The 27,030-nt window shown below is 33.9% G+C and overlaps 1 protein-coding gene across 1 annotated transcript; it reads right to left on the bottom strand.

The window, feature by feature from the left end:
- Positions 1–23,215: 23,215 nt before the first annotated feature.
- Positions 23,216–26,661, bottom strand: Su(P) (prostaglandin E synthase Su(P)). The gene is made up of 3 exons (XM_075305279.1): positions 25,793–26,661; positions 23,499–23,905; positions 23,216–23,434 (listed from the first exon to the last, which is right to left on the bottom strand). Exons 1-3 carry the CDS (start codon positions 26,506–26,508, stop codon positions 23,325–23,327), a joined length of 1,233 nt encoding a protein of 410 aa, XP_075161394.1. The 5' UTR covers positions 26,509–26,661; the 3' UTR covers positions 23,216–23,324.
- Positions 26,662–27,030: the final 369 nt, after the last annotated feature.

Raw genomic sequence — 27,030 nt, 5'->3', positions numbered from 1 at the left:
CGAGACAGGAATTCATTAGCCGGTAAATTTTGTCTTAAAACTCCACCAACAGTCAGTCACATTGAATGTGTTTATCTCACACCGACAATCAATAAATAGTTAAGTTAATTTTATAAATTTTGGTTGAAGAATAATTATTTTGATAAATTAAATTGAATGTGTGTTCTAAAAACAGAGAGATAATATATCTCTCTAATAATCTGAGTTATTTTCTCCACACTGAAAAAAATATTGACCTAATATGAACGATGATGCCACCAAAATTGCAAGAAATGCAATGTACAAAAATTAAAGGCAAACTTCTTTAAAATAAAGAAATTTGAATTGAAACATAGTTGATAATCTTTGCTTTAATATTTTTTCATGAAATCTTTGAAAATTGTGTTCGTCCGTTAAAGTCAAATGTCTTTAAAGTAAGCCCGATTCCCTTATAGTAAACACAATATATTATTGAGTTAAGGAAATAATCATTAAATTAACTGAGGTATTGAGTCTTTAAATATAAAAACTTCAAATATAGGCTGATATTTATTTCACGGATTTCGTATCTTTGATTTTAAGTTTTTTGTTTTTTTTTTCGAATTAGGAAAACATTTGCACTTAAGATATCAGTTAAAAATTTTACTTTTAAAATGGCAAAAGGGGACGAAAATTCGATAAACGAGATCTGTATCATAATTTTGATTTTTTACCACCTACACTCATAGAAAAAACTCTGCAGTCGATGTCTGCTGTTATATTTTTGTACTTCGGGGTCTAACGCACAACAAATTATAAAATTTTTAAATTATAAATTTTTGCCCAATGCATATTTAAGAATCAAAAGTAGTTATTGGTATATTTTTGCACTGTAATATATTTACAAGCTCCTAAATGCGATCAGCAAACTTTTAGTTTGATGTTATGCCTCAATTTGATAAATATTCCGATTTTTGGCCAAATATATTTAAAAAATATTGTTTTACGATAAAACACGTTTTTGTGTAATCAAGTTTAAACAATAGCAGACAATGTTTGCTATTTCAACAAACTGAGACTGCTTTTTCAGCAGACTTTTTTCTGTTTTTTTTTTTCTATTTAAGGAAGCCTCATCTTTAGCTCAGAATCAATACCAAAATCCTCTGGAGAAGGTCAAAATCTTTGGATCTAAGTAAACTTTTGTGTGTATGAACATAAGTGAGTTTTTATTATTTATAAAACATTTATATAAATTCATAATTATATTAGTGCCTCAGCGCCTTTAAACCTCATACAAATTACACTTTCAAAATCCACTTTAACTAGATTTCAACTGTCATTTGCCTTATAAAAAAGGGATTTCAAATCCACTTTTAGTAGATTTCGAGCCTAATAATGTGAATGGGCTATTAGATATTTTAGAGGCTACACTTAAACAGTGAACCCACCAGAAAGGAAAAGTTCGATTAATTTTAGAGAATTTTAACTATACTGTATTACAAACCCAGATGCCATGCCGATTTCACATAAATAAGGCTATGGTCACACAAGTCAAATATTTGACCAAAATGAGTGTCAAACATTTTTCCAGAAGCATTTTCCATAGATCTGGATACGGTTTTTTGGAATATAACCCTACCATGATGTTATGTATCCAATATGAGCTCAAAATGTTTGCTGGTTCGGCTGTGGCGACGGATTTTTTTTCGATTTCTGTCAAATATTTGATCAGTGTGACCATAGCATAAGCAAATTCGACAAATTCAAGAAAATTTATTAGTCATAATTATTTTTTCACTTGTTTTTATACCCTCCACCATAGGATGGGGGTATATTAACTTTGTCATTCCGTTTGTAACACATCGAAATATTGCTCTAAGACCCCATAAAGTATATATATTCTGGGTCGTGGTGAAATTCTGAGTCGATCTAAGCATGTCCGTCCGTCCGTCCGTCTGTCCGTCTCTCCGGCTGTCCGTCCGTCTGTGGAAATCACGCTAACTTCCGAACGAAACAAGCTATCGACTTGAAACTTGGCACAAGTAGTTGTTATTGATGTAGGTCGGATGGTATTGAAAATCGGCCATATCGGACCACGTTTACGTATAGCCCCCATATAAACCGATCCCCAAATTTGGCTTGGGGAGCCTCCCGGAGCAGCAAAATTCATCCGATCCGGTTGAAATTTGGTACCTGATGTTAGTATACGGCCTTTAACAACCATGCAAAAATTGGTCCATATCGGTCCATAATTATATATAGCTCCCATATAAACCGATCCCCAGATTTGACCTCCGGAGCCTCTTGGAGGAGCAAAATTCATCCGATCCGGTTGAAATTTAGTACGTGGTCTTAGTATACGGTCTCTAACACCCATGCAAAAATTGGTCCATGTCGGTCCATAATTATATATAGCCCCCATATAAACCGATCCCCAGATTTGACCTCCGGAGCATCTTGGAGGGAAAAAATTCATCCGATCCGGTTGAAATGTGGTACCTGATGTTAGTATACGGTCTCTAACAACCATGCAAAAATTGGTCCATATCGGTCCATAATTATATATAGCCCCCATATAAACCGATCCCCAGATTTGACCTCCGGAGCCTCTTGGAGGGGCAAAATTCATCCGATCCTGTTGAAATTTGGTACCTGATGTTAGTATACGGCCTCTAACAACCATGCAAAAATTGCTCCATATCGGTTCATAATTATATATAGCTCCCATATAAACCGATCCCCAGATTTGAACTCCGGAGCCTCTTGGAGGAGCAAAATTCATCCGATCCAGTTGAAATTTGGTACGTGGTGTTAGTATATGGTATCTAACAACCATGCAAAAATTGGTCCATATCGGTCCATAATTATATATAGCTCCCATATAAACCGATCCCCAGATTTGACCTCAGGAGCCTCTTGGAGGAGCGAAATTCATCCGATCCAGTTGAAATTTGGTACATGGTGTTAGTATATGGTATCTAACAACCATGCAAAAATTGGTCCATATCGGTCCATAATTATATATAGCAAAATTCATCCGATGCGGTTGAAATTTGGTACATTTTGTCAATATATGGCCTCTAACAGCCATGTAAAAATTGGTCAATAACGGTCTTTAGTTATATATAGCCGATGGCTTATTACACAAAAATTGGTCCATATCGCCAAAAATAATCTACCAAAACTTTATTTCCATAGAAAATTTTGTCAAATTTTATTACTATAGAAAGTTGTGTCAAAATTTCATTTCTATAGAAAGTTTTGTCAAACGTTTATTTCTATAGAAATGTTTGTCAAAATTTTATTTCCATAGAAAGTTTTGTCAACATTTTATTTTTATAGAAAATTTTGTAAAAAATTTATTTCTGTAGAAAATTTTGTCAACATTTTATTTCTATACAAAATTTTGTCAACATTTTACTTCCATAGAAAATTTTGTCAACATTTTATTTCTATAGAAAATTTTGTCAAGTTTATATTTCTGTACAAAATTTTGTCACAATTTTATTTCTATAGAAAATTTTGTCAAGTTTTCATTTCTATAGAAAATTTTGTCAAACTATATTATATACATATTTAATCGGCCTTTTTTTGTTTAATATATACCCCGTATGGGCTAACTTACAATTTAGAAGACAGTGTTAAAAAGTTTTACGATACCTTGCCATCGGCAAGTGTTATCGCAACCCAAGTAATTCGATTGTGGATGACAGCCTTTAGTAGAAGTTCCTACGCAATCCATGGTGGAGGGTACATAAGATTCGGCCTGGCCGAACTTACGGCCGTATATACTTGTTTCTATTGTAAAGTTCGAAGAAAAAAATTGGAGTTCAAAATTTGGAAAAATGTCTTTAGTACCACATGTAGCCACTTTCCATGGGTTAACATTTTCCCGATCCACGCCAATAAAATACACTAAATAAATACATAACTAAGGAAACATAGACGTTTCAAAATTTTAAATTTTCTGGTTGTAAAATTTTCTTGTCAAACTAGAAAATTTTCATTTTCATTGAGAGACAAGGAGACTTAAGTTGAATAAAATTTTCTCCGCTCCCAGCACCAGATAAAGATACTGGTCTAGAGCTATTGAAAAAAAAAAAAAACTACAAAATTCAGATTCCGGGAAAACCGACAATTATTTTTTTTTCTCTCTTAAAAATTTCCTGGTAAGTTCGCTGGACAATGAATTGCAAACATCATAGTTATTCTACCTATTTGGCTGTTTAGGAATCCAATTCGGTTGGGAAATTCGGTGGTAAAAATCCTCTACCCGGAGTTACTCCGGGGATTACCAATTTTGGCATCACGAAACAAAGCTCCAAGAAATTGACAACATTTTGGGTTGAGGCCACTCTACTCGTATTAAGCCAATTACCTCAGATTAGCCAAATTAACTCGAATCAATTAATTTGGATTTCACCTATTAACTCGGATTATACGTCCTAACTCGGATTAAGCCAATTAACTCAAATTAGCCTAATTAACTCGAATCAATTAATTTGGATTTTACTCTATTAACTCGGATTGTACCTACTAACTCGGATTAGACCATTTCACTATAATCATTAAGGATACGATGTGGAGGCACTGATCGAATTTTTGATGGGAATCTTCTACTAATATTGTTTATTTGCATATACTATTCTTTAGGATGTTGCCCAGTCATCAAGCTGGATTAATTTAAGTTTTAGTTAAAATGGCCCATTTAACTCTTCTCAACTATTCTATTATCCTACGTAATCGAGCTATGCAAAATTGAGGTACAGACTATAAAATAGATTATTAAACTTTCATATATGAAATTATCCCGAAGTCGCAGGCCTGTGTACAGCGCTGGATATGAATGGTAAGTCCAATCTTAATTTCCTTATTGAAAGAATATTTTGTATTTAAAATTGCATCAGCTCAACCGTACATACGTAATTTTTTTATTGTCCTTTAATTATTTTCCTATCGTTGATATTGTTACCAATTATTTTATTAACCATATGGTCAAGCTTTATAATTGAGTTTTTTAAATTTTTTTTTAAATAATTGGATCAGCATCTCTAACTGTTATTCACGATTCTACCATACGTCTATTAGAATGATATATATATTTTTAAATAGATATTAAGATGTTCTAAAACGTATATTTCTTTCACCACGAAAGGTAAGGGTTGGTAGGTAGAGGATGTTAGGGCCGACGCGGAAGGTCGCCGGAATTGGTCGGGTGGGTTTAGTATTAATGGCAGCAGACTGACATCTCATGCTGCGGTTCTCATCATCATCGTTCTAAATTTGATGTGCATTCGGTTATTTCGGTTCTCCATTCCCTATATTTCCAAGAGCTACCTTTCTTATTTACTTTTATGGCAGCGTATCCAAATCCCCTTTCGTTAGGAAGAACCCCCCCAGGACTGAGCATCGTCGGCAAAAAGAAGGTAGCCGTCCTCTTCGAAAGTGGAGCCCTATGCGGTGGATCGTTACATAAATTAAATGGCGCCCAACGTGGGGCCAGCAGTTAATGTTTATAAAGAATTATCAGTAAAATAACACCTCAATGCTGGCTTCATAAAGATTTCAGGTTTCAGTATCTTTTTGAGATATTCGTTTATTGCTCGTGCTATCAACTTACCTTTGAAATATGTGAAACCTTATATCAGTGTGATATAGGATTGTTCGAATTCTCGACTGGCAGTCCTACACAAGATATGATCTCAATCTTTTATATCACTCTTTAGTACTACTCCTTTTAACCTATTTATATTCTAAATTTTTATCCTTGAAAACTACCGGGGTGGTCTTTAAAACTTGGTTTAAGCCGATTATTTACTCCCGTTAGTGTAAAGGATTCGGTTTACAAAATTGAAATTTTGGCGGAGTTCGTGCTTTTTGTATATTATTGCGGAAAGTGACCGCTAAATTTGAATGAACGGTTTATATACAGATTTTTTTATGATGGTTGATGAGTACATTCATATTAATCCTCTACTGATACATACCTGAGGCTGAGTAGTGACGACAATTGTAACTGTTATTCGATAGTATTTGGTTTAGACAGATTTTTTTAATACAATAGCTTAAAAAGAAAAAGTATTGTGAGGATGCCTTTGACTAGAAGTTCGGATCGTAATTTAGGCGCAAGGGAGCAAAATGTAAGTTTCGTGGTAGAGACGTGCGACGAACCTCCAGCTGAAGGAACTCATAGATCGAGGTCCAGAAGTAGAAGAGAACAAAATCCTCCAAATATGGGAGAGAGAAATGGAAATCGAAATCATATAGACGAAAATAGAATTAGTGAAATGATAAATAGTTCAGTAAATTCAATTCGTGCCGAAATCTCTACGTCTATATTGTCGGAAATTAGAGATTTGATGCGGGGACTTAATATAGATAACACAAATGGAAATCACAGGGACTCGGCTACAAGGAATGGGCAGCAAGAGAATTCGTTTAATAATATAGACAGTCCTGAAAAGGTCCTTAACATAATTAAGAATTGGAAACTGTCGTTTTCCGGCAGTAATACCGGCATTAGAGTGGAAGAATTCATTTATAGAGTCAATATTATGACCTCGAATACCCTTAATCGAAATTTCACTATGTTGTGTAGATATCTCCATATTCTTTTTGAAGGTAATGCTTTGGAATGGTATTGGAGGTATCACCGCCAAAATGATACCATCGAGTGGGTTGAATTTTGCGAAGCGTTAAAGGCCCAATATAGAGACTTTAGCACGGATTTTGATATTCGCGATGACATTCGGCGCCGTAGACAAAGAAATAATGAAAGTTTCGATGAATTCCTTGATTCGGTAATAGCTTTATCGGATAGATTACGCGTCCCTATGACAGACGAGGAACTGTGCGAAACTCTAATTCGAAATCTTAGGCCGGAAATAAGATATGAGTTACTTCATGTGGACATCAGACGTGTTTCGGATTTACGCAAGTCCGCGAGGAAGCACGAGAAATTTGTAAAAGATGTTCAGATGGCTAATAAGTTTAAACAATCCAGGAATATAGGACAGGTGGCTGAAGTTCAAGCCCTTTCTGATAACTCGGACAGAGAATGGATGACATCGGATATCTGCGAAGTTCGGAAAGAGCTCATCTGCTGGAACTGCGAACGCAGCGGACACCTTTATAAGGATTGTATGCGCGACCGAACAGTCTTTTGCTACGGATGTGGTTTGAAGGGTGAATATAAACCCACCTGTTCGAGATGCAAAAATTCGGGAAACTTGAAGAAGGATGTCCCTCACCAGAAGAGAGGACATCCTATAGTGTAGACACCCACTCTATGAAATACGAAAACATTGATAATTACCCAGATGCGAAAGATATGACATATATACGACTTAACGATATAATAGGAACAGGAAAGGGATTAGAAGTTAGACGAAGAGGTGGTTCTAAACGTAGTGCTATACGTATGAGGACCTTTTGGAAGGAAGTAAAAGCGTTCAGAAAATACCAGATTTCATCGATTGTGACACGAGAGTTAGATACTAGACCATACACTCCTTTAACAATCGGGGGTAAATTGTACTTTGCACTATTAGATAGTGGCGCTAATAAAAGCGTAATCGGAGGGGATCTGGCCAAGAAAGCCCATTTAATGCCCAATTTTAAGAAAAGCCGCGGAAACGTGAAAACAGCAAATGGTGATAGACAAGAGGTATCAGGTATAATAAACATGGAATTTACATTCAAGGATAAGGAGTGTTCGTTCGAATTTTTGGTAGTAAATGCAATCAAACAGGACATTATATGCGGAATAGATTTTTGGAAAAAGTATCAAATCGAAATTACAATCGGGGAGCAGTGTGCGGAGATTAACTCAATTGATTCGGATTCCAATACAATCGAGCTTACGGTAGATCAGAGACGGAAGCTGGATGCTATGATAGAAACATTTCCGAATTCCGACCGCGATGGGTTAGGATGTACGGACTTACTAAAACATCACATTGACACCGGGGACGCCAAACCTATCAAACAAAGATATTACCCCATTTCTCCCGCTCGAGAAAAAATTATGTGGACAGAAATTGATAGAATGTTATCTTTAGGTGTCATTGAAGAGTGTCCTCAATCTCCATGGTCGTCACCATGTGTTCTAATCGTTAAACCAGAAAAGGTTCGTTTCTGTGTGGACAGTAGGAAATTAAATTCCGTCACGATTAAGGACTCTTACCCCATTCCTAATATTGAAGGAATATTATCGAGACTCCCGGCCGTCCGATTCATTTCGAAGGTGGACCTTAAAGATGCCTTTTGGCAAATAAAGTTAGATGACATATCAAAGCCCAAGACAGCATTCGTGGTTCCAAATCGTCCGCTTTACCAATTCACGAGAATGCCTTTCGGGCTCTGCAATGCGCCCCAAACAATGTGTCGTCTCATGGATATCGTGATACCTTACGATATGAAGACCCATGTATTCGTGTATTTGGATGACTTATTGATCGTATCGAGAAACTTTGAAGAACATTTAGAGCATCTACAGAAGGTGGCTTTGCAATTTCGTAGAGCAGGCCTAACCATCAATGTCAAGAAAAGTTGTTTTGCGATCAAACGTGTTAAATATTTGGGTTATATAGTTGGGGAAGGCTCGTTGAGCGTTGATCCAGATAGAGTCAGCGCTATTGCGGAATTTCCGGTACCAACGTCAGTTCGGAAACTGCGACAGTTTTTAGGAATGATTGGATGGTATAGAAGATTTATATCGGATTTTTCCACCCATACCTTCCCGCTTACTGAACTGTTGTCCAAGAAAAGGGCTTTCAAGTGGACTAAAGAGGCTCAAGAGTCTTTTGAGCTATTGAAAATCAAACTATGTCAGGCTCCTGTATTAGTGCATGCCAATTTCGATAAGCCGTTCATATTGCAATGTGATGCCTGTACGGTGGGAGTAGGAGCAGTCCTCGCTCAGGAAGATGAAAATGGTGCGGAAAGACCTATTGCATATATGTCGCAAAAATTGAATAAGGCCCAAAGAAACTATACCATTACAGAATTGGAATGTTTGGCTGTGGTATTAGCCATCAAACGATTTCGCGCTTATATCGAAGGTCATGAATTCAAGGTAGTGACAGATCATGCTAGCCTCAAATGGCTGATGCGCCAAAGTGATCTTTCTGGAAGATTAGCCAGATGGGCGTTAAAATTACAAAGCTTCGATTTCACCATTGAACATAGGCGTGGAAAAGAGAATATAGTCCCAGATGCTCTTTCCCGAATATATGAATCGGAAATTGGAGAGCTAGAGGTTGAGATTTTGCCCCTAATAGATCTGGATTCAAAAGAGTTTATGGGAGAAGAATATACGAAATGGCGGGACACACTGATTACGTCAGAATTTCCCGAGTTCAAAATCGAGGGCAAATACATATACAAGAGAACAAAGTTCGACAATGACGTCGAAGGGAAGCCAGAGTCGTGGAGATTACTTGTACCCGCAGGAATCAGAAATGATGTTATATATGCGGCGCACAATACGCCAAAATTTTCTCATTGCGGTATAGCCAAAACTATTGAGATCTTAAGAAGATATTTTTTTTGGCCTAAGTTAGTGATGGATGTGAAACAATATATTGGAAATTGTGACGTGTGTAAAACGACTAAGGTCCCAACTTCATCATTGAAGCCACCAATGGGGCAGTTGATTCTCACCGAGAGACCATTCCAGCGATTATATGTAGACTTGATAGGCCCATTGCCAAGAACAAGAAATGGCTTTATCGGAATCTTAATTGTATTAGATCACTTTTCTAAATTTACTTTTCTAAAGCCGTTGAAAAAGTTAGATTCAAAGCCCATTGTTTCGTATCTGAACGACGAAATTTTTACCTGTTATGGGGTCCCTGAAGTGATAGTTTCCGATAATGGGACGCAATTCAGAAGCAGTGATTTTAAAAGATGTTTGTCCGAGCGTGGAATTAAACATCAAACCACATCACTCTATAGCCCACAATCAAACGCTAGCGAACGAGTAAATAGAACCGTGAATGCAGCATTAAGGGCGTATGTAAAGGACGACCACCGGCACTGGGATAAAGTTTTGTCTAGTGTTAATTGTGCAATAAGAAATACAGTTCATCAGTCCACAGGAAGATCCCCATACGAACTGCTATTTGGGCAAAATATGATTACGCACGGAAAAGATTTTGAATTATTGCGGAAATTAAAAATGTTGGAAGGTGAAGATACGGCAATACGGCGAATGGACAAATTTACACTGTTAAGGGACTCAATTCAACGGAAATTAAAAGCTGCGTACGAGAAAAACGTGAAATTGTACAATAGAAAGTGTAGAACAAGGCTTTTGAATGTAGGTGAGGAAGTAATACGTAGAAATTTCACACAGAGTTCGAAGATAAATAAGTTCAATGCAAAATTAGCTCCAGTCGGAGTAAAGGCGAAAGTAGTACGAAAGGTTGGAAATGTGAGTTATGAATTAAAGGACATTGTAGGAGACAAACAGGGCATATATCACCTGAAAGATATATGGACTTAAGGTTTTTTTTTTTTTTTTTTTTTTTTTGTTTTTGCGTCGTGTTGTTTGTAGCCACTTTCCATGGGTTAACATTTTCCCGATCCACGCCAATAAAATACACTAAATAAATACATAACTAAGGAAACATAGACGTTTCAAAATTTTAAATTTTCTGGTTGTAAAATTTTCTTGTCAAACTAGAAAATTTTCATTTTCATTGAGAGACAAGGAGACTTAAGTTGAATAAAATTTTCTCCGCTCCCAGCACCAGATAAAGATACTGGTCTAGAGCTATTGAAAAAAAAAAAAACTACAAAATTCAGATTCCGGGAAAACCGACAATTATTTTTTTTTCTCTCTTAAAAATTTCCTGGTAAGTTCGCTGGACAATGAATTGCAAACATCATAGTTATTCTACCTATTTGGCTGTTTAGGAATCCAATTCGGTTGGGAAATTCGGTGGTAAAAATCCTCTACCCGGAGTTACTCCGGGGATTACCAATTTTGGCATCACGAAACAAAGCTCCAAGAAATTGACAACATTTTGGGTTGAGGCCACTCTACTCGTATTAAGCCAATTACCTCAGATTAGCCAAATTAACTCGAATCAATTAATTTGGATTTCACCTATTAACTCGGATTATACGTCCTAACTCGGATTAAGCCAATTAACTCAAATTAGCCTAATTAACTCGAATCAATTAATTTGGATTTTACTCTATTAACTCGGATTGTACCTACTAACTCGGATTAGACCATTTCACTATAATCATTAAGGATACGATGTGGAGGCACTGATCGAATTTTTGATGGGAATCTTCTACTAATATTGTTTATTTGCATATACTATTCTTTAGGATGTTGCCCAGTCATCAAGCTGGATTAATTTAAGTTTTAGTTAAAATGGCCCATTTAACTCTTCTCAACTATTCTATTATCCTACGTAATCGAGCTATGCAAAATTGAGGTACAGACTATAAAATAGATTATTAAACTTTCATATATGAAATTATCCCGAAGTCGCAGGCCTGTGTACAGCGCTGGATATGAATGGTAAGTCCAATCTTAATTTCCTTATTGAAAGAATATTTTGTATTTCAAATTGCATCAGCTCAACCGTACATACGTAATTTTTTTATTGTCCTTTAATTATTTTCCTATCGTTGATATTGTTACCAATTATTTTATTAACCATATGGTCAAGCTTTATAATTGAGTTTTTTAAAATTTTTTTTAAATAATTGGATCAGCATCTCTAACTGTTATTCACGATTCTACCATACGTCTATTAGAATGATATATATATTTTTAAATAGATATTAAGATGTTCTAAAACGTATATTTCTTTCACCACGAAAGGTAAGGGTTGGTAGGTAGAGGATGTTAGGGCCGACGCGGAAGGTCGCCGGAATTGGTCGGGTGGGTTTAGTATTAATGGCAGCAGACTGACATCTCATGCTGCGGTTCTCATCATCATCGTTCTAAATTTGATGTGCATTCGGTTATTTCGGTTCTCCATTCCCTATATTTCCAAGAGCTACCTTTCTTATTTACTTTTATGGCAGCGTATCCAAATCCCCTTTCGTTAGGAAGAACCCCCCCAGGACTGAGCATCGTCGGCAAAAAGAAGGTAGCCGTCCTCTTCGAAAGTGGAGCCCTATGCGGTGGATCGTTACACACACGAAGTTCGAAATGGGCGCATTATTGGCAATTTTTAAGAAATTCTAAACTATTTTGTGGGAGACACGAATTTAGTAAAACTTTATGCTTGATTTGTGTATAATGTTCTCCCTTTTTTAGTTCATTTAACTAACGTACATAAAAAACAAGTAAGTAAAGACTAAAGTCGGGCGGGGCCGACTATATTATACCCTTCACCGACTATATTATACCCTTCACCGACTATATTATACGCCAAAATTTGTGATACCATCTCTCCTTTATATTTGCTGGAAGCTATATAAAGGAGATAATTTTTTACTTCTACAAAATCTCTAGAATTAAAACTTAAATCGGCTAACGCTATCCAGTTAATTGTAGGAAATGAAAATGGGTCTAAAATGTGTACCAGTCTACCATATTTCCCCAACTCTGGTGTACGTATATATGGGAGCTATATATAATCTGAACGATTTTGACTAAATTTGACATGTATAGTTAGAATAATAATTCTGCTATCTATGCGGAATTTCACGTAAATGGGAGTATAATTTTGGCCCCCCTGGTCATATGAGTGCAAATCGGACGGAAGATATAAATGGGAGCCATATCTACATCTGAACCGATTTCAACCAAATTTGGCACAATTACCGATACTACTAAACGTACTCCTTGTGCGAAATTTGAAGCTAATCGTGGCAAAACCCTGGATTTTGAGGCCATATAAGTTCAAATCGGACGAAAGATATATATGGGAGCTATATCTAAATCTGAACCGATTTTACCAAAATTTGACACACTTAACGATACTATTAAACGTACCCCTTGTACAAAATTTGAAACAAATCATGGCAAAACTCTGGCTTTTGTGGCCATATAAGTTCAAATCGGACGAAAGATATATATGGGAGCTAAATCTAAATCTGAACCGATTTCAACCAAATTTGGTACACTTACCGATACTATTAAACGTACTCCTTGTGCAAAATTTGAACTAAATCCCGGCAAAACTCTAGCTTTGGAAGCCATATAAGTGCAAATCGGACGAAAAATATATATGGGAGCTATATCTAAATCTGAACCGATTTCAATCAAATTTAGCAAGCATTGGTAGAATGTCAATTCTTCTCTTTATGCAAAATTTCACGAAAATAGGTAGTAAACTTTGGCCTCTGTGGTCATATAAGTCTAAATCGGACGAAATATATATATATGGGAGCTATATCTAAATCTGAACCGATTTGGCTGATATTTAGCAAGATTTTCAAGATTCATAAAATATTTGGATGTACGGTAATTCAAGAAAATCGGTTGATAAACACGCTAACTATGACCAAATCGGGGATAAATATATATGGCAGCTATATCTAAATCTGAACCGATTTTTTCCAAAACCAATAGCGATTGTCTCTGTCCCAAGAAACGGCCCTATGCCAAAATTCAGGACGATCGGACTTAAATTGCGAGCTGTACTTTGTGCACAAAATTACATATACAGACAGACGGACGGACGGACAGACATATAGGCAGACAAACAGACGGACATCGCTAAATCGACTCAGTATTTAATTCTAAGCCGATCGGTATACTAAAAGATGGGTCTATGACCACTATTTCTTGGCGTTATATACAAATGCACAAACTTATACCCTGTACCACAGTAGTGGTGAAGGGTATAAATATTAAAGACAAGAAAACTTTATCAAAACATAATAATCTCATCAACTCAAATAGAATTAAATTGGCTTCAGTGCCTATAGGGTTCACTTTTTTTAGTGTAGTTGGCAAATTGATATGCTACCATTTAATGTTAATATATTTTTTTTTTTTTTGTCGTGTTTATTTATTCAAAATTAACTATATAATATATAACTACAATAAACAATAGTATATAATATTTAGTCTCTTAATACTTAGTCCCCTAGTCGGGCTCTCGAGTACAATAATTATGGTTGAAATTTTTATTTGAAAATTTATGATATTAGTTTTATTCTTTCATGTTAGTAAATCTATTGCAAATTTTTTGTAATGAAAAGTAATTGCAAAAAACATCACGTTTAGATTTATTTTTAAAGGTTAAGTCAGAAGTTTAAAAGCAAAGGATTTAAAATATAAATTTTAATTCATTAGCCACCAGTACTGTTTTGGTACAGGTTTATTAGAGGAAAGTAGGTCTCTATTTGATATGCTAGTGCTGAATCTTAAGTTATTGTCTGAATAGTTTGTACAATCAATAGCTTTGATATTGGCCCTTCTATAACGGTGATAAAACACAGGAAAGGCACTTTCTTTCTGAATGATCTTTTTTTTATCGAGGTATAAAAAAGCCTCAGGCGGGGCCCATCCTTTACTTGACGTGTCTACAATATATCTTTCATCCGCATAATATGGCGCCAATATCAAATTATTCGTAGTACATGAAGTGCATCTTACAATGTAATTTCTGATCAGATGAATAATAAAATTGTCTATCCTTACTACATTCGCTTCATCATAAAGCTTTTTATTTGATATGTATTTTGTGTAGTCGCTGTGTGCTGACCTAAATAAAGAAGTGCAAGCTCTTATACATTTTCTTTCGAAAACTCGTATCCTTTCCATATAGGATGGACATATATTAAACCAGATAGGACTTCCATATGAAATAATTGGTCTAATTAAAGATTGGTACATAATAATTTTAATGCGTGTGGTAATATATCTTGAATAAAATAGTCCCTTATATAGGAAAAATGCATTTCGAGCCTTTGTTAAAATATTGTTGACATGGTCGTTAAAATATAGAAAATTGTCCAAATAGATTCCTAGATATTTTACTGATTGTTTGACTGGGATTTTAGTGTCACACAATTCCGATATTATTCCAAATTTTCTCCAGTTTCTTCTGATATCATTATTACATTTGGTCACTGGCGGTCTAAATAAAATAGTCTCACATTTATTTATATTAATTTTCATTTTCCAATCCAGAGTAAATTGTTCTACTTTATTAAAAATTACTTGCAAATTCGTATTTATTCTATTTATAGAATTATCTGCATGATAAATAATAATATCATCAGCAAAAGATATCATATTTTCAACTTTTTCCATTAAATCCAGTAAATATAAATTAAAGAGTATTGGGGAGTTGACGGTTCCCTGTTGTAAACCATTAATTATGCTAAATGATTTACTGCTTTTATGGTTACCATTATGTATCTCAAAGGATTTCCCATTTATCATATTATAAATTAGAATAATCAGAGCTTGTGTGAAGCCGTAGTTCTTAAGCTTAAATATTAGACCTGGAATCCAGACATTATCAAATGCCTTTTCCATATCTATCAAGCATGCACCTGTGTACATCTTATTATTCCACTTCCAATTAATGAACGATGTTAATAAATGAACTGCGTTAATAGTTGAATGTTTGAATTTGAAACCGAACTGTCTTTCACTTAAAATTTCATGATCAATACAGAATTTATTTATACTATTGTTAACGCAGCATTCGAAGATTTTACTAATATTCGGAAGAAGACTAATGGCTCTATATTTGTATAATACATTGCGATTTTTTGTAATATTTATTGTATTGTATTGTAATAATTATGAGTGCAATATATTAGCAGAATTAACCACATATACCAGAAATGAGTGTAAAACAATTTCTAATTTTAAAAGGAAATTAAAAGAGTATTTGTTATACAGCAAAAACATAACTTACGGCCATTTTCATGAAGCTCCGTTAGTGCTACATTAGCTAACTAATTTTTAAACCGATCTATGGACATATCTGTCATCTTGTCTATACATTCTATATGCCAGTTTGGAGCTTAACTGCTAGAAATTTTTCAGTTAAAGTTAACTGGAGAAAAGATATTTTCAATTTACTTTCTGGTACTGACAGTTAAAGCCTAACGGAGCTACATGAAAATGGCCGTAAGTTATGTTATTGCTGTATAACAAATACTCTTTTAATTTCCTTTTAAAATTAGAAATTGTTTTACACTCATTTCTGGTATATGTGGTTAATTCTGCTAATATATTGCACTCATAGAAAAAAGTCTGCTAAAAACAGCAGTCGATGTCTGCTGTTATATTTTTGTACTTCAGGACCTAATGAACAACAAATTATAAAATTTTTAGGTTATAAATTTTTCCTCAAAGCATTTTTAAGAACCAAAAGTAGTTTTTGGTATATTTTTTCACTGCAATATACTTACAAGCTCCTAAATACGATCAGCAAACATTTTGTATGCTGATCGTATTTATGCCTCAAATCGATAAATATTCAGATTTTTGGTCAAATACTATAGATATTCATAAAATATTGTTTTAATTATGTTAAAACAATATATGTCAGTTGACATTTTTTTTTGTTTCAGCCAAAATAAAACATGTTTTGCTGTAATCGAGCTTAAAAGGAAATTTTGCTATTTCAGCAAACAGTTACTGCAGTCCCTTTTTCAGCAGACTTTCTGCTGTTTTAGCAGACTTTTCTGCTGTCCCTACTAACAAATTTCTTTGGGTGTGGTTAAGTTTGATCATGCGAAAGTAATCTTCCTTTAATTATTATGGGTCGTGCATTTTTATAGGATATTAGTTTGTAAGTGGTTGTGTGTGTGTATAAGTCAGTACATACATCAAAAATTCCCAGTCAGAAATTCCTGATGGTTATAAATATTGAGCGTTGTAACAACGTTGGAAGCTAACGTTGAAACAACGATTGCTAAAGAAATTAATTGACGGTTTTTAAAAAGTACATCTTCCACAAAATTATCGTTGAAAATTCATTTTCCTTCAATACTTAAGGTTTTTTTATGAATAATGGAGGTATTACTGTTGATGTAAATTGATTTAGAATGGGATAATATTCATTTTTCATATAAATTGAAGGTGTACACTAAAAAACAGTGAACCTACCAGGAAGAACAATTGTGGTTAATTTTACAAATGTAGGCAATTGTACAAAGTTTTAACTAAACTAAACGATGATTTCACAAATATAAGTGTGTATCTGTGGATTTATGATAAAACCCCATAAGTCTAAAAACTCAATTTTAGAGGGGAACGAAAATACACCTACACGCTCACAAAAAATCGCTTCTGTAACATATACTCCCAAACATATTTTGCTTCAAGCATATATATTTTTGGGTATTGCCCAAACATTTATATGTTTGATCTCTTCCAATATATAATATGTTTGAAAGCATATTGGTCTAAACAATTTATGTTTGGGTAGTCTAAGTTCCAAACATTTTGTATTTTTGCATCCAAATTCAATAATGTTGTCTTGCAAAAAACAATATGTTATTATGTGAACATATAATAGGTTTGGAAGCATTTTGCACCCAAAAATATTATATGCTTAAAAAAAATTCTCCCAAACAATATTGTGCTCAAAATTTTATTTATTTATTTATATATTTACAATCATAATGAATTATGAAAATAAACAGGTAATATAGGTGCTAACAACATAGGTTTTCGACCTGAATGCTCAAAATGTTGTTTCTGCCCAAATGTATATTCCCCCACATCTTTCTCACTTCCACGAGATTTTTTAGTTCTTAGCACCTTTTTCTGTAATACAAACATTGTAGAAGAAATTATTCAATTGTATGATTTTTTTTGTATTTTAATTTTACCTTTTGCCGGACGGGGATTCGAACAGCGGACCACACAGTTTGTAAGGATCAAAGAAGTAGCTGATCAATTGCCCAAGGAAAAATAAAATGTTAATTTTGTAATAACAAGCAACAACCACCAACTTAATTCAATATCGCTCCCTGTTAAATAGCGCTCCAAGCTACTAAACACATATATGTTTATAGGCTATTTCTAAATTAATATATGTTTGCATCCAAGCATATTATATTTACAAACATTTTATGTCCCAAACATAATATGTTCTAACATATTAACATATATGTCCCAAACATGTTATGCTAGTTTATGAACATTATATGCTTGCACTCAAAAATATTGTGTTTAAAAATTTGTGTTCCAAACATATAATGTTTATAGCCAAACATATGAAAAACAGTCTTTTTCATCCGTGTATATAGCACCCAACACATTTGACGGATGTGATATGGTATCGAAAAATTAAATCTACAAAGTGGTGCAGAGTATAATATAGTCGGCCCCGCCCGACTTTAGACTTTCCTTACTTGTTTTCGACTAATTCAAGAAATTTTTTATACAAAATATTTTTTTTTTCACATTTTAAAGATAATTTCGTTGTTTGAAGGAAAAAATTGGAGTTCAAAAATTGCAAGAATGTTTTTTTGGCGCATTTGGGGTAAAATGTACAAATTTTAAGAAATTTTGTTTGAAATACGGACATTTGTGAATAACTTTTCCCCTTTTTTAGTCCATTTAACCAACCTACGCAAAAAACTATTAATGTAATTCCCTTACTTTCACAAAATACAATAAGTTCATTTTTTTTAGTGTACGTTTGGTTTTTTGAATGGAAAATGTATAGTCAAATTAAAAACTTCAATTTGAATTTTCAGTGCTTTTTATTGGTTGTAAAAACCATCGATACACCGTATAACGATGTTATGATTTTGGGGTTGTCAAAGCGTTCGTTAAACAATCGAAAAATCGTATAAAATATTGTTTTCATGACGCTTTGAAAACGTTGTTAAATACGATCGATACACCGTAGAATGATGTTATCATTTTGGGATTGTAACAACGCTTTTTCCCACCGTGTATCAACCGTTTACAATGCTTTTACAACGCTTTTCCGATGGTTTTTTTCTGAATGGGTTAGTTCTTCGTTCATACGAACAAATTTCATTAAATTTTAAACTAATACCCATGTGTTGATTTTCATGTTCAACCAATCAGTTACAATTCAGTTTTTTTAGAATGTCATTAGTTTCATGTTCGAATTGACGTGTTAAAAACATTGAACACCACATAATAATGGTCAGTGGAAAGCAAGCACCCATACACAGAAAAAAAATATCACCAAAATATTTCCAATTAAAAAGTTAATTGAAGTTGAAAATTTTTTCAATTAATAAATTAATTGATACAATAAACTTTTTAATCATGATAGAAACATTAAGTTAATTAAGTCAATGATTGAAATTTTTAAAATGTTTAATTAAAAAATTAATTGATACAATTAACTTTTTAATCAAATTCGGAAGACTAATTCAGTTAAAAAAGTGCTGATTTTTTTTACTTTTTTAATTAAAAATGTATTTCAAACAATCATTTGTTAATCCAAATAAAAACTCTAAGCCAATCTAACTAAGTAATTAAAAATAGTTACCTTTTTTAATTCATAAATTAATTGAATTTTGCTGAAAAAATCAATTAATTTTTTAATCAAGAATTTTTTCTATGCCCAATTAAAACTGTGATTGATACTATCATTTTCGTGATTGAAGACATTTCAATTAAAAAATTAATTGGATCAATTAATTTGGTGATTGAATCAGAGAAAATTTTGTTTGTGTGTAATTGACATGTGAACAGATATTAGTACTTAAAAAAAGTTGTGGGAATTTTTCAAAAAACCAAAAAATCTCTAACAAGTTCGGGCTTAGATATTTTTTCTTTGTAACTGAAATGAAAGATTGTACAAACTATGCAATTTTTGCACACTCAATTTACACATTATTAAGGACTAATTTCTTTAAAATAAAGAAATTGTAGTTTTTGCAGAATATTTTTCTATGAATGTACCAAAAAAAATATTTATTTGTCAGTATTTAATTTAATACAATCTTTGAATTTAACCGCTTTGTAATGGTCGTTACAACATCAACTAAATTTTCGTCACATCAATACACACACACACACACCATGAGCCAATTCATTAATTAAGACATTATCTAATTTATTTAATGTGTCAATTTGGAATTTTTAACTTTACAGCAACAAAAAACCCAATAAAATACTTAAAGCTAAATCTATCCAAAACCGTTTTCTTGCACTTAGCAAAAAATTAAGAGTCTAAAACTCTAGGAAAAACCTTAAATGTTAACGTTGGTACACATGCATCTTGTTCTGATTATGGTCATTGGCTGAGTTACATAAGAAATTTCCCTAAAATGGTCTTCTCTTATTGAACATTGCCTCGAGTATCGTATCATAATGAATACCCAAAACTGTAAAACAAAATACTCGAACAACTTTATTGTTTATAAAGACCGTATGTGGCTGCCAAGTTAAAAAAAAAAAAAAAAAAACTAATCAGACTCGATATGTTCAGCGTGTGAGCTCAAGTTATTTATTATATACAAGATAAATTTTAATTGCTTTAGTATGACAATTATTATTATATATGAAGAATTGCTAAAAAATAATACAGTACAGGATATAATGCAGAATAAGTTACACATTCGCTTTGTAACATATCGAAATATCTTTCTGCGAATATAAAATGATGTCCGTTTTTCTACATGTCCGTCTACATTCTTATAAGTCACATGTCGCAATTCATTTCATTCTGAGATTTAGATACTTTTACACATTTTTTTTTTTTTGTCATATTGTACATCCAAAGAAATTTGTTAGTAGAAACAGCAGAAAAATCTGCTAAAACAGCAAAAAGTCTGCTGAAAAAGGTTCTTAAATATGCTTTGGGGAAAATTTATGAACTAAAATTTTATAATTTGTTATTCGTCAGACCCTGAAGTACAAAAATATAAAGCAGACATCGACTGCTGTTTTTAGCAGACGTTTTTCTATGAGGATATCCATTTTGAGAAATGTTCCTGTATCTCGTTATTACATGGCGTTGGATATCATGAAGTATGTATTGAAAATAATGGCACTTCTCTTCTATATGAGCTACAAAATCTTCTATATGAGTTACAAAATCTGCAATCATGAAGTACTGAAAATAATGGCACTTCTCTTCTATATGAGTTACAAAATCTGCAATGTGGTAACGCTAAATATTTGGGAATTGTACTACGACTCATTTTTGAATAGTGAATGAATATAGATTTTGTTGTAATTTTAATTTATCTAGTAATTTACAGTAATCCCTCGATTTACGTCGTGATTGGTTCCGGAATTTGCCGACGTTAATCGAAACGACGTAAACCGAATTAAAAATTGCTCATACTTATTCCTAAGTCCATTTATGTATGTATGTGTGTGTACATAATAAAAAATCTTCAAAAATAAAGGCAATTCAGTAAGAATTTCAGAAAAAAAATGTTTCGATGTCATCATCGTTGATACTTATTGTATGGAAGGCGTTTTTTATATTGTGGGCAAAAAAGTCGACGACGTAAATCGAATGGCGTCGTAAATCGAAGTTTGAAGGAACAAAAAATTTGACGACGTAAATCGAAACAACGTAAACCGAGAAGACGTAAATCGAGGGATTACTGTACTGTTTAGTTCATATTATTGAGTTATTACTGTTTACACTTCATATGAGCTACAAAAAAATACGTTTCACATATACTACCATCTATCTTTAGCTCCCCATTTCCTATATTTGACACCAAGTTCAATTGTGTTCAAATTTCATCACAACTTTGGCCCACCACTTCAGCGTGATCAGTCACTAGTCCGTATTCGGTGGCCCAATATTTGAAAGTCGATGTTTTCAAAATTTTATAAATTCACAGATAATTGAATTTTCCAAGCCCAAAATCGGGATTTTGTTCGCCAATTTCAATTCGCTATCATTTTTCGAGAAATCATCATTTCGAGATATATTCGTAAAATTAGCCCATGGGAGCCACCGTGGTGCAATGGTTAGCATGCCCGCCTTGCATACACAAGGTCGTGGGTTCGATTCCTGCTTCGACCGAACACCAGAAAGTTTTTCAGCGGTGGATTATCACACCTCAGTAATGCTGGTGACATTTCTAAGGGTTTCAAAGCTTCTCTAAGTGGTTTCACTGCAATGTGGAACGCCGTTCGGACTCGGCTATAAAAAGGAGGTCCCTTGTCATTGAGCTTAACATGGAATCGGGCTACACTCAGTAATAAGAGAGAAGTTCACCAATGTGGTATCACAATAGTCTAAGTGAACTTGATACATGCTTTACTTATGTCTCTTGTAAACTATGGCATTGAAATATTTTCTGGAACATGGTCTTACAATTTAGATAGGTTACAGAGAATTGTCCACAGAATTGTCCGCTATATATATGATGTTAAATGGTATGATCATAATCGTATTCATGCATGTTCTTCTAATTTTCTTGGTTGCACTTTTTGAAATTACTTGAAACTGCGTTCGTTCTTCATTTTTTTGAGATTATGCAATCAAGAAAACCAGAAGTTCTAGTAAATAAATTTTCATTTATAACTTCAACGTGAAATGTTTAAATTGATGTCCCTATGACACATTCTTCGATATATGAGAAGTCTTTTTTTATTCGAGGTCTTCGTTTTGCCTAATTCACTAAGAAATTTTTCCTTTTCTTACCAATCATCGACCCATGGCTTCAAATTACAAGATCGAGCAAATAAATAAAATAAAAATCCCAAGAGTAATATTTTGGATGATGTTAATAACACACATTCTTAATCAATTACCATTTTCTTAATAAATGTGCTGGTTATTGGGTTTTTTATTTAATTTTGCAATACCTGGTGGCTGAGGGCCATTTTTTAATTGTAATGTATTTATCATCGATAAGGAATTTACCATTAAATAAGTTATACAACAACTTAGTCGTAGTAGGTAATCTTACTGTATTATAGGCCTTATTAGGTTTCCTATGTAATGATGTTTGAAAATAAAAAAATAATCACAAGATATACTTTTCGTGAATGTCAGAAATCATTCACAAAAACCATGTAGCCAATATATTTGTTTTTAATTTTTCACACACTAACTTTGTTACTCATATCTCGTCCCCGCTTACAATTTAGTTCTTGGTACTGCTGCATAGAAGTAGTTTCCTTATAGGACATGTCCTTGCGAAAGTAATCAAGATTTCCATTTAATAGTAATTACATACCAATTTTGTACTAGGTTACTTCCAAAATTACTTGGTATTAAAAAAGACCAAAGATTCACTTTTTCCACTATATCTCTTTAAATTATATGATAGGTTGAAGAAAACGAGACTGTGTACTTTATATTTATTTCCCGCCTGCACCTATTCATCAATTTTTTCATAGTTTCTTTTTGACTGGGTTCTTTTTTATTTAAGACAACTCTTCACATAAATTATTTTATAATTTAAAACAGGAAAAAAACATATTTCAACAACGTTAAATATCTGTAAATCTAATTTGCCACAGCGTTTAGCATCGATGGAATTTCACCTTCGATACGTTCACGTATTAATTCTCCCCTAGATTTTTGTATCAATTGCTTCACACTATAAAACCATTCACCTACAAAAAAGTCAATAGTAAATGAACAAAGTTAATGTATACAATATTTAAAACAAATATTTACCAATATTTGTATTGGCCACACAATCCTTAAAAGCTTGGCATCCTTCCATACTACTAAGTACACCATATACGGACAGATCGGCCAAGTTTGGCTGTTTACCGCCCATGAATTTTGTTTTACGCTTTTCCAATTCCTTTGTCCACTTATTGCAGGCATCATATATGTGAGAACGGACATCGTCTGACAATTGGTGGCGTTTCTTTAAAAGTTTAGCTATACCCCACATTGCTGTAGCACCAGCATATACCATTAGATTTCTTTCCCATCTGGGAAAATGTATATCCCATTCGCCAGCCTGTGAAAACCATTCGAAAGTTTCAAAAGCTTCATCCAACGATTGATAACAGTTGGGGGAAATGAGATGTACTAAATGAGAGTCCGCCCATGTACGCCATTTACGTTCGCTTCTGAAAAATAGGAAGAACAAAGATATTATTTTAATTTTAAACCAAAATGAACTATTGAAAAACTACAATATAAGCAACAATACATTGGTTAACCTAAAAATAAAAAAACAACAAGTAAAAACAGTCTAAAATCGGACGGGGCCGACTATATTATACCCTGCACCACTTTGTAGATCTAAATTTTCGATACCATATCACATCCGTCAAATGTGTTGAAGGCTATATGTAAAGGTTTGTCCCAAATACATACTTTTAAATATCACTCGATCTGGACAGAATTTGATAGACTTCTACAAAATCTATAGACTCAAAATTTAAGTCAGCTAATGCACTAGGGCGGAACACAATATTAGTAAAAAATATGGGAAACATTTAAATCTGAAGCAATTTTAAGGAAACATCGCAAAAGTTTATTTATGATTTATCGCTCGATATATATGTCTAAGAAGTTTAGGAAAATTAGAGTCATTTTTACAACTTTTCGACTAAGCAGTGGCGATTTTACAAGGAAAATGTTGGTATTTTGACCATTTTTGTCGAAATCAGAAAAACATATATATGGGAGCTATATCTAAATCTGAACCGATTTCAACCAAATTTGGCACGCATAGAAACAATGCTAATTCTACTCCCTGTGCAAAATTTCAACTAAATCGGAATTAAAAATTGGCCTCTGTTGTCATATGAGTGTAAATCGGGCGAAAGCTATATATGGGAGATATATCTAAATCAATAAATCGATTTCAACCAAATTTGGCACGCATAGCTACAATGCTAATTCTACTCCCTGTGCAAAATTTCAACTAAATCGGAGCAAAAAATTGGCCTCTGTGGTCATTGACTACACTAGTACTTGTACTCCTAGTGCAAAATTTCAAGCAAATTGGGGTAAAACTCTGGCTTCTGGGACCGTATTAGTTCATATCGGGCGAAAGATATATATGGGAGCTATATATAAATGTGAACCGATTTCAATAAAATTTGGCACACTTGACTATACTACTAATTGTACTCCTAGTGCAAAATTTCAACCAAATTCGGCCAAAAATCTGGCTTCTGGGGCCATATAAGTCCATATCGGGCGAAAGATATATATGGGAGCTATATCTAAATCTGAACCGATTTCAATCAAATTATGCACACTTGACTATACGACTAAGTGTTATGTTTGTACATCATTTCAAGCAAATCGGTATAAAACTCTAGCTGGTCCATATTAGTGCATATCGAGCGAAAGATATATATGGTAGCTATATCTAAATCTGAACCGATTTCCAAAATCAATAGGGTTCTATTCTGAGCCAAAACACATACTTGTGCCAAATTTTAAGTATATTGGACTAAAACTGCGACCTAGACTTTGATTACAAAAATGTGTTCACGGAAAGACGGACATGGCTATATCGACTCAGGAGCCCACACGGAGCATTTTTGCTAAAGACACCATGTGTCTATCTCGTCTCCTTCTGGGTGTTGCAAACATATGCACTAACTTATAATAACCTGTTCCACTGTGTGGCGCAGGGTATAATTAAGACCACTTAACGTAAAAGTTTTGTTTTCACAAAAGGCACTTAAGCAACCAGAGAACTGAAAGTGTTCTATATATAAAAGACATGTTTTCTATTCCCTACTATATCAAAACTATATAGTAGGGAAGAGTATTGATCCCTATAAAAATACTCCGCCAAATTTACTTTCGCTCTTTCAGTATCAATTGATGTTGTTTCGCATTTAGTGTTGTAGTCTACTGATAAAAATAGACAACTTTATTTTCTTATACTCTTAGCTTATCTCGATAATCTAACAAATATCTTCTCATGCATACATGCTTGACTATGGAATTACATTGGCGATATTAATAGATCTTTTATTAGTCATACTTACTCTTCAGATTCTTTGGAATGGCCCTTGGGTGTATGCTCTTGATACATTAGAAAATATTTATTCATTATATCGTGCTTCTTTTTCAGATTATCATCGAAAAAGGATATGGTGGGATAGAATTGTGCCAATTCTCCTACATCCGTTTTCTTGTCATTCAAATAGGTGGCAATCAGGGAAATAATTGCACTGGAGTCACTCATTTGAACATATCGTCCATCGCGCTGACGTATCAATACCATTGGCACCTTTTTCTGTGGTGACCATTTTATGTCCTGACGCAATACAGCATCCACCTCGACCACTTTATACGAAATGCCCATATAGTCTAGGAACGCTCTTACTTTACAACAAAATGGGCAGGTTTGAAATTGAAACAAGGTTATGTCCAAACCAGAGGTATCCTTGGGATTAACGTAGCGTTTGGTAATTTTAACATTAGCCGGAAAATCTTTTATAACGATGGGTGCCGTGCGCTCATGTTCCTTATGAGAATTGCCATCTTTCCAATTCATATACAAAGAATAAACAGTACCACCTGTGGCCCCCAATGCTGATCCCAAAATTGCTAGTTTTAATGTGCTAGGGCCAGATTGAGGACGTTTGGTTTGATTGGTAGTCAAAGCACGACGATGGACAAGGTTACGTGATACCGCATTTGCATTCTTCACATACACAAAATGCCGCATGAAAATGTTATTTATCCGTGGTAAAGACATGATGACAACACTTCTATGTCAGAGGGAGGCGCTTAGATGTAAAATTTAATAAATTATTTTTAAGATCGAATTAAGTTTAATTTTAGGACATGGGTAAAGAATCCAAATCAAAACTACCCTTGGGAGACTGATGTCACATCAAATCAGCTGTAATTGGCAAGTATCACCGAATCAAAAAGTGTATCCAAACATTTTCTAAACCTTAATGGGTCGTACAGACGGCTATACTTTGTAATACTACATTCACACCAGCCACGAAATGCTCTTGGTATGTGCCGTTCATATAATCTGTTTACCCGTACGAATCAGTGTTTGTAAAAAATCGTACAGTGCGATCCAATGCTAAGAATGGTCGACGATAATGCGCCGTCCTGACTATAAGTTTATCCGGACGGAATGTCTGTTTTTGAAAAGAATCTTACAATGTGGCCAATCGATACGAATTATCGGCGATGACTAAATATTCGATAAATGTGTTATCGATCACATTAATAAGCAGCAGTATCGATTATGCCGTCGGAC

This window comes from Haematobia irritans, chromosome 4 (genome assembly GCF_050003625.1).
Source record: "Haematobia irritans isolate KBUSLIRL chromosome 4, ASM5000362v1, whole genome shotgun sequence".
NCBI classification, from domain to species: domain Eukaryota; kingdom Metazoa; phylum Arthropoda; class Insecta; order Diptera; family Muscidae; genus Haematobia; species Haematobia irritans.
The sequence above is the reverse complement of the archived record's forward strand: the minus strand, read 5'-3'. Positions and strand labels throughout refer to the sequence as shown.